This window comes from Sparus aurata, chromosome 10 (assembly GCF_900880675.1).
Source record: "Sparus aurata chromosome 10, fSpaAur1.1, whole genome shotgun sequence".
NCBI classification, from domain to species: Eukaryota; Metazoa; Chordata; class Actinopteri; order Spariformes; family Sparidae; genus Sparus; species Sparus aurata.
Genome location: NC_044196.1, coordinates 30,536,069 through 30,550,330, shown reverse-complemented (window position 1 = coordinate 30,550,330; position 14,262 = coordinate 30,536,069). Strand labels below are relative to the sequence as shown.

Sequence of the window (14,262 nt, the reverse complement as noted above, 5' to 3'; positions counted from 1 at the left end):
TCTCAGCGTAACTGCCATAAATAAACCTTCATAAATCATAAATCTTCTTGGAAGCTAACATCTGTGTATTGCGTTAAAAGATATATATTAAAGTTTGCATGCCAACCAGCTAGCCCCGGCCTGTCCCATCCAGAAGGTTCTGTGCTAGCAGTACAAACACCAACGCTCACCTGGTTACAGTTAGCAGCAGCTAGCGGTTACTGTGGTGAGATGCTGCCCTCTATTTGTCTTGAGTAGAAGAAAAGGCCAACTAACAACTCTTTTTTTTTATTTTGGGGTACAAATACAAAACAAGCATTTTAAAGAATCCACTTTGTACTCTGAGAACTTGTGATGAGTGGTTTTACATTTTATAGAACAAAGGATTAATAAACATCCACTATGTTTCCACTGCATGTGTTTATCTGTTTGTTGGTTGGTTTGTGAGCAGGACTTTACAAAAACTACCCAACAGATTCCCAAAAAAGCTTGGATGGAGGTCGGGTCTCGACACAGAGAAGATCTCGTTAACTTTTGTGACAGATTCAGTCATTTTTTTCTAACCCTCTACCTTTAAAACCCTCCTGTTATTTTTTTCTTCTGCATATTGCTAAAGCATTTCAGCTTGACTTTGTCTCTGGTCTTATCACCCTGTTATTCTTCCACAACACAATGCAGAATATGACTCCATCTTCCCTGTGTTGTTGTCATATCGGCTGACAGCTTCACAAGTTTTACAGCAACTTAACTTTCATCATTTCCTTCAAACACTCTGTCCACATTTTTATTTGATATTACTGTTGCGCTCTCTTCCAGAGCTGCCTTGTGTTTCCCTCCTCTGGATGTCCTCAAGCCTCCCGGCTGAGAAGAGGTTATTTTTATATCTGCTGATCAGCAGAACCGGAAGAGGAAACGGCATGGATTAGAGTGTTTACAACTGGCATCATCCTGGGTGCACCCGGCATCATCCTGCTGTCCAAAACAGACCCATGCGAGCCTCGGACGGACCGTGTCTCACAGGTCAGGTCTGTTTCCCTCCTCGGTGAGGACTGAGGTCGGTTTTGCGGACTAGCTGTGTGATATCTGCCGCAGCGTCGGGCCACCCACCATCTGTGGAAGTGGGACAAGGGAACAGATGGCGCATCCAAGCCGGCCTGCAGGGCTGCTGACGCTGACTGTTAGGACAGCACTTGAGATGAGTATCAATCATTAAAATAGCGGGCTGTCGTTGGCTGTAGCTCGGTATATTCAGCAGACGTGTCGATGCCGCAGTGACTGTGGAGAGTGTGTGTGAACGGGAGCGTCGCAGATCGGGCAAATTGCTGCGCAAAGGATCGACCAGTGGCATCAACTTAATCCCTTTCTGACGTGTTTCTGGCTTGGTGAACAATGGTTGACAACCGCTACGCTACAGCTCTGGTCATCGCCTGTGTGCTGAGCATCCTGGCCACCGTGTATCTGTCGGTGGCCATCGGGACGCAGCACTGGTACCAGTACAGCAGCCCCACCGTGCGCGGCGAGGCCAACGTGTCCGAGCTGCGCTCCCTGTACGAGGAGTTCATGGATGGAGAGTTTGATGAAAAAACGTACAGCGACACCCTTTTCCGCCTCAACGGTACTGTTGGCCTGTGGTGGCGGTGTGTGCTCGTTCCTGCCAGCTGGTACAAAGAGCCAGGTATGTGACTGATCCAACCTGCCACTTCACGTCACTGAGTCATGAGATGAGTCCTTCATACCATGAGTCTCAGAACACCTCTGCTGCTGTCTCAACACTGAGCCACACCTGGTGGCAGAGGCCACCAGGTGTGGCTCATTTACCAACATGTGGTAAAGCAGGAATTTGTGTGTACCTTTTGGATTATGGGTGGTATTAGCCCGTCTCTGTATTAACAATTCAGCCCTGTCACAGAGATAAGCACTTCTGACACACAAAAAGAGAATTGCCTGCTTAGCTTTGGAAGACGCAGAGCATCACCTGCAACGCCTATTGCCCTGAAGCTGTGCCTTGTTAAACTGCTTCACAAGAAACCACAGAAACACTTGGAGCGAGACTGGCCGCCTTCAAAACAATGCTGCTAAGGTGCCTTCGTGACATGTAACATATGACAGTGCTTCCTTATGTAAATAGCAGCTGTAAACACAGAATGTTTAAAGTGGTTCGACAGGCAGAGAAAAAGCCGTAAACTCATGAAGACAGTAAATACTCAAGGGTCATGGCAAACACATGGGAGGCTGGACTAAAGAGAATTTAAAACAAGAAGGCAAAATGCAAAACACAGAATGTCAATAGAATAAATACAAGTGAAATATATGAAAGTGTTTAAAAAAAGAGAGAAAATCATTAAAGCGATAAAAGAACTATAAGAACATTATGCTGAGCTAGAAACAAATGAAAATGTTTAAGGTTCAATATATAGGAATTTTAATGTAAAACATTTTCTAAAACAAAAATAATTATAGACAGAATGTGGTGTTTGGCATTCTAGCTAGCTAGAAGTTAGTTCCCAGGATGCTACTGTGTTGGTTGTGTTACCATCGATATTACTTTTTCTGTGCCAAACATACTGAGTCCCTGCAAGTTCAGTTAATTAATCAGCTGCAGTAGCCGATGTTCAGGGAGGGTAGAAAATAGAACCTAAACAATGTTTGTTAATGTGGCTCTTTACATTAATGCCCGTTTTTCAGATGCCAAGATGGTCCTGGAGTGTCGAAGCTTCACTCTACCTCAGCAGTTCATACCTAAATATAAAGAACCAGGAAATCACAACAGTGGAGAGGACATGCTGCGCACCTGTAAGTTCAGCCACAACAATCACCCTTATATATAGATCATATGTTGTTTGAAGCTGTAAGAAACTTTGCCACAGATTCAGCCACTTCTCTACTTAGCATATGAATCATGATGATATGTGACGCTGATTAATATATAATTGTGATGCCATGCCCACAGACTTCCATCTTTTCTGTGTCTTATGTATAGACTTGTGGAGGTGCCAGTTTCTGCTGCCACTGGTGTCCCTGGGAATGGTGGTGTTGGCGGGTCTGACTGGGTTCTGCGCCTGCCTCTGTCGAAGTCTCGCCCCCACCCTCGGCATAGGAGTGCTTCACCTGCTGGCTGGTAAGGCCTGTGCAGTTGCATGGCACTATGTACTAATACTGTGTATTAACCTGTTAAGCTTAAGGAGTCAACTTGCCTTGACATGCATCGGAAAAGTGAGAGTAGTTATTGTCTCCAACTGTAGTATGAGCCTAAAAAAAAATCAGGTTCAGAATCTAAATCATCAAAACTAAGTTCATGTTGTCTTACACTGAAAAGGTCAATTCACACATTAATATAATTCATATTTGGCATGACTATTACTGCATCCATCAGTCTAGCTTCCAGTCTGAGCAGGCAGTTGTTTTCAGCAAAGACAGCATTGAAAAACTGTCTCTACGCTACCTGCCAAATCTGCCTAATGACAGGCGCACCAATGACAGATTTATTGGGTTTATGTGCAAACAACACAGTAGCACCCTGGAGCGCTGATGTAATCACTTACATGCTTAATGCTTGTTGCAATGCCTCTAGGCCCAAAAAATTGAATGTAGGTGTAATTACCTTTAACTCAGCATTGTGTAGATTAAAGCAACAGAATGTTTAGCTACAGAGACAGGACTCAAAGTATAACGCAAATGAAACCTCCATGCTTTTCTCCTGGTGATAAGTCACGACATCCTTAGGATAAAAGCCTGGCATTAAGACTTTCTATGAAGCCCATGTCCCTGATGGATTATAACGCATTACCAACATACTTATAATGCATTACAATTCGCCTACAGAGCCATATCATTATAGTTATAAGTATCTAATGGATATTCCTTAATGCTTTAAGGAACCATAGCTCTAACTTACTAATGTCTATAAAGCATTATGAATATTAATGAGTGCTTCTTACTGTGATTATACAGTGCTATGGCAACATTGTAACAAATTATATACGGTCTTCATGGAACCATTAAATCATATAAGGATGAGTGTGTTTTCATTTAACACATTAGAAAATGTAAGGACAAACTTAAAAGCACAGAAATATGTGGTGTAAAAATGTGGCTGTGATTCTGTGCCCTGCAGGTCTCTGCACCTTAGCCACAGTGTGCTGCTACTTAGCGGGGATGGACCTGCTCCACCGGGTGTCAATGCTGCCTGATAAAGTGGATGGCTCTCTGGGATGGTCCCTCTATCTGGCCCTCATTTCCTCACCACTCCATATGATGGCCGCCGCGCTGCTTGTGTGGGCGGCACGCAGCCACAGTCAGAACTACTATCGCATGACAGCCTACCGGGTGGCATAGACTGAGATTCAGCTCTGGATCTCTGCCCTGTTTGAATTCATGACACCAAGATGCATTTTCTAATGCTTTCCGAGAGGAATGGGATGTAGGTTAATCTGTGCGTTTGACCCGCTGACGGATTAAAGAGCATGTAGTCTATAGTAATGACCCTATCTGCTGCATTAGAAGATTTGATTTTTATCTCTCCAGGGGTCAGGAATTGGTTTGAAAAAAGGTCAACCAGAAAGAGAAGTGTACAGTACAGCATATGCTTTTCTCAGAGTAACTCAACACCAATCTGAAAAGCATTCGCTGTGTCCCAGTTTACCATTACAAATTCATACATTCCAGGGTTTGAATCTTCAGTTTGATTGATTGCTGTCATTTAGGAACCTGTTTGGAAGAGGAGCAACTCCTCTTCCAAACAGGTTTGATGGAGCAAAATACACAAACAAGTTCTAAACAATTCCCATGGTGACCAAACTTATTTGGGAGAGACAATTAAGACAACCGCTTAAATTATTACCCAAACCTGTTCAACTTTGACCTCATGAAGTGGAGTATATGTGCCCCCTGTCAGTTTGCAGTAACACTGCATGTTGAGGTCCTTGTAATAAGCATTAATTATTAGGTAAAAGGCCTTTGTAAGACCTTTTACAGTAGGATGCCAATGAAAGGTGACAAATTTCCTCATGTTCAGGTTCATCATTTTATTTTGGGTTGCTATTAGAACATGTTTACATGCTCTAATGCTCAAAAACACTTGAGTACTCTGTTCTCCCCCTTTGTCTGAAACGCTCTGTTTTAGCTCCTGTCTCTTTAAGGCCCTCACCCCAGAATACCCAGACTCTTCTTAATGGTCAGCTCACACACGCCTGACCCAGCAACACAAACCACAGATCAGCAGTGCTTAATCAATACTTGCGGTCAAACTAGCCCGTGGTACTAATTATGTAAATGTGTGACACGGTGATGTACTGTGATGTCACAACGTCACAGAGAGTTGAAGGGGAGACTGCTGAGGAGGCGTTTCATGAAGGGTGTTTTCTGTGGGAGAGGGGAGCGTTTGACCTATTTGTCTTTCAAGATCTTTTACATGCTATAAAACACACTGAAGGAAAGGACAAACAAAAAAAACATAATATGTCTCCTTTAAAATTAATTTTGTGTCCATAACAGCATCATATACACATTCATTGTTCAATTATAAGGAACTTATTAATGAACACTTATTACAAGGACATCAAGGCAAAAGCAATGACCCAGGTTACACATTGGTATGATGGTGTCATTATAGCATGGCACTGGAACATTTCTTTCATCGGCACCTTTGATCACACCCACAATCGCTGCCGGGTGTGGTGACTATCCCTTTGTTGCACTGTCTATCACACTTTGTTCAATAGGTTTCTGTTGAACTACAGCAAGACAATCAGATAATTATTTACACAGACGTTTGCTGTTGTGTACTCCGTGTTTTACTTCTGCAGCTTCAAAGCGCTGGGACCGTGGCGAGTAGCGTGACAGAGACGGTGACTATTACTGTAAATATGATTTTGTTCCATATCTGTCGGCCCTTTTTTTTTTTTTTTTTTACTGAAGTGACACTCATTTATTCATGACCATTCTAAAGATCAGACAGTGTTTGATCATCACTTGTTTACCCAATGCATTGTTTTGTTTGCGATTTTCAAGCATATTTTTTAATGTTTTCGACTGATTTTATAGTTTTTGTAGAAAAGATCAAAAACCTTTTTTTTCAACATAGTAGTGTTTTTTCACCATTTCCTGTTTTGTTCTTTCGCCCGTAGATGGACATATAAATTGTTTCTGTGAATTCAGTTGTGTTTGTTCTTATTTATTTAATTTATTCCTTTATGTTTTATTAATTTGTTATCACCATTTCAGTTCAACAGGATTATAGGGAGACACTGTTTCCCTTTTAGGCATTATGAATGTAATTTAAAGGCCATATCGTGATAAGCTACAGTATTCCTTTGCACTTAAATTATCGTTGAACATATCCTGAATATTGCTGTAGTGGTCAGTAGTGAATTTCTATTTTTTGATGATGTAAATGTCCCAAAAATATACAGTTATGAAAAGAAAAAAATAACACCATTATTATCCTAAAACCATGATGTATGTGTACAGTAATATCCAAATTACTAACAGTCACACAAATTAAACAATGTCTGTGAAATGATGCACTGTGTGTGATAGGTCTCATGATAAATCAGATTGTATTTTGCATATTCAGCCTTTTAATTCAAGAACGTGTTCTATCCCTGAACCCACTGTGGCGTAAATATAACAGTGTCACTTTATGACTGTGCTTCTGTGAATCTGCAATGAATGTGTTGTTCATTCTCCAGTTGTGAGCTGAGATGGTTAATAATTGTGGGCTACACTTCAATATTGTGAGAGTGTGTGTGCGAGTGTACACATGCAACAGCTGTCATTTCAATAAAAGTAACATTTTTGTAAAATTTATTACGCAGTTACATCAGTCTCATCATGTCAGGTGTTTGCTGTCCCTCCTCACTCCTCTTCCTCTTCCTCTTCCTCTTCCTCTGATGCCAATTCCTGTTGGTCCGCATGTTGTTGCTCCTCGTCCGTCATCACGCGGATTGCAGGAATTGCAATATGCCTTTTTCTTGCCAGTGAGAGAGCGATGCTCTTCTCGTAATAAGCACATTCATTGATGAAGAAAGGATAAAGAGGTTCTTTGCCTTTATACCTCACTGTTTCACCTGAGAACATCTGGAACATTGGGTCTTCAGGGTGGAGCAAGCAGAAGTCTCGGTCCTGTGGGGAAGGCCAGACAACTAGGTTGATTATAAGTGGACAAAGCTGAGAGATTTGACCTTTTGATTATTATTATTTTATTTTATTTTTTTGTCAAGATTAGTACAGGAGAATGGGGAAAGAGAGAGGATGACACACAGCAAGGGTCAACAGGCCGGACTCGAATAGCAGTCCACTGCAATGAGGACACAGCTTCCAAACATGAGGCGCAAACACCACCAATCGAGCTACTGGGCACATCTAAAAAGATTTCTAAATGTTTTTGATTACTGGTTTTTGGGGGCTTTTTTGTGCTTTTATTATGATAGTGACAGCTAGAGATTATGACAGGAAAGACTCGGCCAGGGGCCACAGGGCCTTTTAAATTCTGTCCTTCAAAGTAATCAGGTTTCATGACGGAAAAGACTTCCGAGATCAAAACTGAACAGTACGTCTTTGTATTTGCTGTGAACATTAAATAGAAAAAATAGAAAATCTATGTTTTGTGCATTCCCACAGCCCCACAGTCTCAACCACTATCTCCGATACAGATCCCAGGTCTGTATTACAAAATGATGAGATGTAACAGCAGCTACAGTAAGCAGCAGTTAGCGGTAACTTTAGCAACAGATAAGGAACTTCCTTAAAGTCTGGAAAATCATTCAAAATGTGATGAGCACTTTCTGTCTAATGTCCAGTGCTTGTCATCATACATCATGATAGCAGACACATTTCAGTGTTACCTCAGATCTCATTTCTGTCAAAGTTGCTGCTAAATGCCACAAACCACCTGGCCTAGACATGGCCACAGGTCTCAGTCAGCTCGTGTGGTACACTTGTGCAACAGAAACTTCACTGTGAAAGTCATCATGCCAGATGTTTTTGGAACCATGCCAGCTCCTGCCAGCTCCTGCCAGTCATATACAAAGGATAATTATCAGGCTCTACTATTCCGACACAATCATGTTGCCATTCCCGTTTACTACTGATGAAATCACATTTGTTCCTGCAGTGTTGAAAACCCTGTCACATGGGTTTTATTTTTTTCTAATTGTTTTAAATCTTTAACACTTTTCATTTTGTGTTTTACATTAGCAACACAAGTGCCCCTGTCTTTCTAATGATTGCAAGAATTTCAACATAGCTCCCCACGCGTCCTGCAGTATAGTAGATTGCACCATCATTTGGAGGGAAAATTAGACTTTTCATGAAAGAAATGCTCCATTTAAACCCCAGAAAATATGTATTTATTATTGAAAACATTCAAAACTCTCCATATGTGTTGAACACTATGCTTGTGTGTAAGTATATTTCACATATCTGCATGTTCAGCAGCTGTGCAAGAATTAAAAGGCTTTCTCGGTTACACTTTGAGATGTAAAAACCGAACGCTTCCTTGTCATTTTCTTTCTAGAACGCTTGCTCGGAAATTACAGACGCTTAAAATAAGGAGTTGTTGAACAGGAAAAGAAGACCTGATGATTCATCCAAAGGACTTGATAGTTGTTAAAAACATTCTGGATGTCATCATTTTTAATTATGCTTGATTTATGTTGGATTGAAAACCATGCTGAGGGCGTCATTGGCCTTTATAATTGCACTTAGCTATGAAGAGGCTGCACCCTGCATCGTGCAAACTCATCAAGTTGTATGTGGTTTCATATTCTATCCTCTGAGCACACTTTAATTTACATTCTGGAATTACACCATGCATTCCTTCTTCTGTGGACTTCTGTGGAAAACAGATTTTTGTCTTGTCAGGTCATTATATGACTACATTATAGAAGGTACAGGTCTATTGCAGTGTCTATGACTGAGTCTGTAGCAGTCCAATTGTGTTTTGAGATTTGCAAATTTTCTTTGTTTGTGTTGAGACTGACTCCTGATTGAGGAGTGAAAGCACACAAATGGCTTACACCCTAAGTCTGAACCAGCCCCTGACCCATTGCAAACCCCATTCCCCTTTGATTGTCATCCAGAAACTCTGGTCTGTTTAGGCCCTTTTTTTGTTTTCTTGGCTGCCCACAACTTTGAGTGAGGAGATTGTTTATTCGGGAACCCCTTAAATACCCCAAGCCACTATACACCTTCAGTTTACCTTTTTATTTCCCCTGGGGCTTGTAGGAGGTATTTGGTAATTCTGCCCAGAAGAGGCATTTCTTCATTGGGCATTTCCCCGAGATTTTCGTGTTTTTTGTTTATATTTTTATGTAGCTTGGGCTGGCCTGTGAACAATTTACTACCAGTACCGTACAATACAGTCTACAATCAAAACTATTTACTCCTCCTCATAAAATATCAGACTTTGATCATTTGTCTGCCTGCTCATCCCTGTGTCCAAGGACATTCATTTATTTAAAAAGATCTGGGCTATTTAAATGTTTTATATAGGTTATTTGGGCATTTTGTTAAAAGTGTCTAAAAAGTTGTTTAATAAGTAATATATTACTCTACATAGATGGTAATATTGTAACGTTACATATTACTTGTATTGACTGTAACTTGTAATATATAATATAGTGCATTTTGAAAGTAACTCGCCCAACACTGATGTGTATTGACAGTGTTTTGTGGACAGTGGGTGAGGTCAAACACCTGACATGACTCATCCTTGCAGAGTGTTGAGCACAAAGGTTCATACTTACTTTATTATCCGGTACTTTATTGTTGGGTAATTAGGTATTATGTAGGTTATGTTAAGTATTACTAATATTAGATCGTCTTGTTATTACTGGCTCCGACACTACTATAGTCAAACAGGTCAGCAGTAACATCTGTCATGTAGATTGTAACATTAAGTGTTATTGTTGGATCAACCTGTTTGTAGGGGCTCAGTCACAAGTTTATTCAGACATAAATCACTGGGCATCAAAGAAAATAAACTGACTCTCTTCGTTTTAATGGCTGAATAAACTGAAAACAAACTGACCTTAATGGACAACGCAGTTTATACTGTTTTACTTTGTTTATATGTGGCGGACCCTGCCACCTTTTTGGCTTCAAACAGTGTTCTTGGACCTTATAAGCAAAACCTTATTGAAACTCACAGAGGAAAATTAGTTATTTTCCTCTGAGAGTTTGAACTGCTTCTCCAAAATTGCATATTCCCCCTTTAAATCTGACACAAGACTAACACAGTACATGTCAGACTGTACCTGGAGTTGAGGATGAATGGCTGCTGCGATGTTGTGACTCTCACTGTCTCTTGGGTAGTCGATGTGTTTGACCATGGTGAACACTTCCACAAATCCTCCGTCAAAAATAGTGCCTGTGAACAAGTGAATGAGGTTTTAAACAAGGCAAAAAAAGGGGTTAAAAGATAGACAATGTTTGCAGGATTAGGGACATTTTAAAGTTGTGTGGCAAAGTGAAAAATCTCATTTGGTAACCTGTGCTTCATTGCACCTGAGTTGAAGGAACGGACCCAGTCGAGCATGTGCTGCACGCCAAATTTCATCGCCGTGTAGATGTTTGACCGCACCACACCGTGGGGTTGGGGGCCAATCTCCATGGCTGAAAAAATTGATTTTAGATGACAGATATTACACATTATCCAGTATTCTGATGATTCTGATAAGCTGGTGTAATAGCGGAAAAAAGAAAAAACTCACCAAAGCCATGTTTTCCCACTGAATCAAGGGAATAGGATTCTTCTTTGGCGATGTCAAAATGGATGTACCTCATCGGTATATCTGGCATCTGCCTCTGAAAGGGACATGTTAGACTTGAGTTCAGATTTCCAGCATTTCCAGTCTGAGTTCGTTGTTCTGACTGAAACAGTCAGAGTGAAATGATTTTAAAGGAGTCCAATACTGACACTTTAGGATGGAAGCTGACCCAAGCCCACAATCCCAAAGCGTCAGTGTTTGACGAGTTGGGAGTGAGTCTCAAATATCAACTTTCCTCCAAATTGGACCTCTAAACGTGAGTGTGTAGGAACCTGCAGGTGTCTGAATATGTGCAGGCATATCCAGTCGCTGTCGGAGTACGCGATGAGGCAAAGGCCCATGTTGGCTGTGGTGTTGTGGAGGTCGCAAACAAGATCCATCGCCTGAGGACTTCCTTTAGGACCCAGCATGGCGTTCAGCTCCCGGGATCTGATCAACTCGTAGGGCGCCATGTCTGTCATGGGACCACTGGGAAACAGAAACACAGTCACATAACTCGTCATGTTCTGAGCACCATTGCCTTCTCAGTGCCGCCTTACTTGAGGGTGGCATGGGTGAAGCAGCGGTTCAGGTCGGTGTTGACGTATCTGCGACACTGCTGCGTGGCCCAAGGGTTCGACAGCACAATCTTCACTGACACAAGCTTTTCCCCCTCCTCCTCACCCTCCTCCGTCCCTTTCTTCTCCTTCTTCAGCAGCTCCCTCACCAAGTACACCCCAGACAGCTCATTGCCATGGGTACCACCGCACACAGCCACCCGGGACAACCTTGACGAACACACCACCTTGTCTACCTCCATCTGACTGAAGGCAGGCAAGGAAACAGTGAGAGAAAGTGCAAGAATTTGAAGGCACATGCAACAAAAAATAGAGCTTTTCAGTCCTCCTGTATCACCGCATGTTGTGCATCCAGCACACAACTTGAATCTCTTTTCATTCAGCACTGAAGCCACTTCTTGTTTCACTCAGTGGGAGGTATCAGTTACCCTGGGTACATTGTAGACAACACTGCAACACAAAGCAGATATATTGATTTCTGAAACCTTACCTCACTGATCCTGCCTTGCTGAAAACTCTAAAGGGACAGCTCCAGCTTTAAAACTGTGCCCTAAAGCAGCACTGACATTAAAAGTCTGATCAAAGTCGCTTAACTGAGGAGAGCTTGAGGTAAAACAGGGTCAACTGTCAGCTCCGCATTCACAAGCAAGAGATGAGAGCCCAAGCATCACACATCTTACCCAAGCCGTTACCTTTCTCTTCCCTCTCCCCCTGCCGTTTACCCTCTTCCACCCTCTCCCAGGCTTTCATGCAGTTTTACTGATTCAGCATTCCCATCCCTCCCTCTGTACAGGCTGTAGCTGCCTGTTATGCAAACTCTCACCGTCTCTCTACCACCTCTTGTCCACTGTACTGCACTGTACTACACTGTATCATATCCAGGGTGTGTCCTGAGTGTGACGTGATGTGTCGGTTGCTTCCTTTTGGTCCCAACAGCTGTGAGGTCCGGCGAACTGTGACTGTAAGCCCCTCCCCAACTTTCCCCAACTCCCTGTTTCTCTCTGCCCCATGTATAGGATGGTAGGTTCCAGTCTGCCTTTCAGAATATTGGCTGAAAATAAATCTGCTGGCATGACACAGCAGGAGAGGCGCCTGTGGTGCGTACAGTGAAAGAAAGAGCTCTTCTGGCAGGGGAAATAACAAGAGAACCAGCTGGTGATTGAAAGAGAACACAGATTCAATCCGACTGCTTGACTGCCAGAGATACCGTTAAAATAGCAGGTTGAATGTGGTCTTAAAGGGACAGTTCACTCCAAAATCAAAAATACATATTTTCCTCTTACCTGTAGTTCTGTTTAAGCATTGAGATTGTTTTGGTGTGAGGGGGACATATCGGTTTCCTCTCAAAAAATAATGGAACTAGATGGTGTCTTTCCAGACATCATGACCCCGCTCCTCAAGATAATCCACAGACCTTGTTGTGGACAGCTTCACATAGGAACGATTTTCTTCTGACGCCATTAATATTTGAACTACAATTTCAATATTTCTGGAAAGAGAGATTGCTGTTGAGCTTTTCAGATTTATTGCAGAGCGCCATCCAGTTCCATTACAGTCTACAGAAGGCAGACAGCTCTGTGGCCGATATCTCCAAACCCGGGAAGCTCACAATAAAACAGTGTAGATGGATTAGAAGCACAAAAGGTGAGAGGGAAAATATGTGGTTCTGATTTTGAGTTAAACTGTCATTTTAATTCTCACTTGTCCAAAAAACAACTACATTTCCTGTCTTGTTTTATCAATTTGGCCTTTTAAATACACTATTTTCTAGTGTGTAACCATGCTAACGTTAGCTGTTTTGGAAATGTAGTTTATTACTTAGGTGTGGACATAATACTGATCAAAAGACAGTTTTCACCTAATCGTGGCACTAAGTGAGAATACAACCACATTAACGTCTGAAACAACCTCCATGATAATTTATCCAGTAGTTGTGGAGACATTTCAGTTTGTAACTTAAGTCAAAGGTGCAATATGTGAGAATTAGACATTAGAGAATTGGCGAAACCCAAACAAAAATGGGGCAGCATATTACCAGAGTAACCTCTAAGTGGTGATAACTGTAGCTGTTGTTAGCTAGCTAGCTCAGTTAGCAGTGCAGCTAGCGGTCCTATTAGCTGACTCAAGTCTGTCTGGACTGGAAGCTTGGAACACCAGGGGACTGTTGATGTTTATTCCACTAACGCAGGAGCTTTGGAGCACCAGATGGAGGTGGTTTTCATGCAGGAGCCAGACGGGGACCCATGCTGGGTATCACGTCTGCGAAATAACATCAAATTTGACATTCTGTTGATAATTTAATTTATTTTGTGAATGTTTTAAACTAAAATTCCTAGATATTGCACATTACATTGAAATATAATACTCAATGTGTAACATTTCATGTCACAGCATTACGCCAAGTCAGTTAACTCAGTTAAAAGCAAAATGGTTTTACATACCACAGACATCATCTCTCCTGATCCATCCTGACTGATTCTTCTCCAGTTTTGTGTTCTGCTAGTGTCCTTGTCACCACTGGTAGCATAAGGCGGTACCTGCAGCCCAGTCAGGTTGCACAGATGGTCCAGCACCTCCAGGATGGCACATCCATACACGCAGTCACAAGAAGGTTTGCTGTGTCTCCCAGCACAGTCTCAAGAACCTGGAAGAGATAGCAGAAAACTAGCCATTACATGAGGAGAGCTGGACAGGGCCATAGAAGGGCATCAACCCAGCATTGGGACCGGCATCTGCTCCTTTGTGCAAGGAAAACAGGACGAGTACTGTCAGAGCCCTACAGGATGACACCCAGCAGGCTACTGGTGTGCATGTTTCTGACCAAACTGTCAGAAACAGACTCCATGAGGGCGTCCTCTAGTACGACCTGTGCTCACAGCCCAGCACCACACGGCTTGATTGGCATTCGTGAGAGAACAACCAGAGTTGGCAGGTCGGCCATTGGCACCCCGTTCTCT

The 14,262-nt window shown here is 42.2% G+C and overlaps 2 protein-coding genes across 9 annotated transcripts; one reads left to right on the top strand and one right to left on the bottom strand.

The window, feature by feature from the left end:
• Positions 1–794: 794 nt before the first annotated feature.
• On the top strand, positions 795–6,786 carry LOC115589732 (claudin domain-containing protein 1-like). Its single transcript, XM_030430845.1, has 4 exons — positions 795–1,654; positions 2,665–2,772; positions 2,960–3,097; positions 4,094–6,786. Exons 1-4 carry the CDS (start codon positions 1,369–1,371, stop codon positions 4,312–4,314), a joined length of 753 nt encoding a protein of 250 aa, XP_030286705.1. The 5' UTR covers positions 795–1,368; the 3' UTR covers positions 4,315–6,786.
• Positions 5,871–14,062, bottom strand: LOC115589722 (N-acyl-aromatic-L-amino acid amidohydrolase (carboxylate-forming) B-like). Of its 8 annotated transcripts, none has more exons than XM_030430824.1 (8): positions 11,986–12,467; positions 11,643–11,755; positions 11,288–11,551; positions 11,021–11,216; positions 10,692–10,785; positions 10,486–10,593; positions 10,236–10,348; positions 5,871–7,101 (listed from the first exon to the last, which is right to left on the bottom strand). In XM_030430824.1, exons 2-8 carry the CDS (start codon positions 11,654–11,656, stop codon positions 6,835–6,837), a joined length of 1,056 nt encoding a protein of 351 aa, XP_030286684.1. In that variant the 5' UTR covers positions 11,657–11,755; positions 11,986–12,467; the 3' UTR covers positions 5,871–6,834. The 8 variants fall into 8 exon arrangements, with proteins under 8 accessions (XP_030286684.1, XP_030286685.1, XP_030286686.1 ...); XM_030430825.1 differs by having other exon boundaries at positions 11,998–12,467; XM_030430826.1 differs by having other exon boundaries at positions 12,129–12,467.
• Positions 14,063–14,262: the final 200 nt, after the last annotated feature.

Bases quoted from the DNA above. Each gene is read 5' to 3' on its own strand.
- LOC115589732 (XM_030430845.1), top strand. From the start codon at position 1,369: ATGGTTGACAACCGCTACGCTACAGCTCTGGTCATCGCCTGTGTGCTG. The intron at 1,655-2,664 runs GTATGTGACTGA...CCCGTTTTTCAG, and splicing joins CAGCTGGTACAAAGAGCCAG to ATGCCAAGATGGTCCTGGAG. The intron at 2,773-2,959 runs GTAAGTTCAGCC...TCTTATGTATAG, and splicing joins AGAGGACATGCTGCGCACCT to ACTTGTGGAGGTGCCAGTTT.
- LOC115589722 (XM_030430823.1), bottom strand. From the start codon at position 12,181: ATGATACAGTGTAGTACAGTGCAGTACAGTGGACAAGAGGTGGTAGAG. The intron at 11,552-12,128 runs GTGAGAGTTTGC...GCCTGCCTTCAG, and splicing joins CAAGAGGTGGTAGAGAGACG to TCAGATGGAGGTAGACAAGG. The intron at 10,349-10,485 runs GTGCAATGAAGC...ACTTGTTCACAG, and splicing joins GGTCCGTTCCTTCAACTCAG to GCACTATTTTTGACGGAGGA.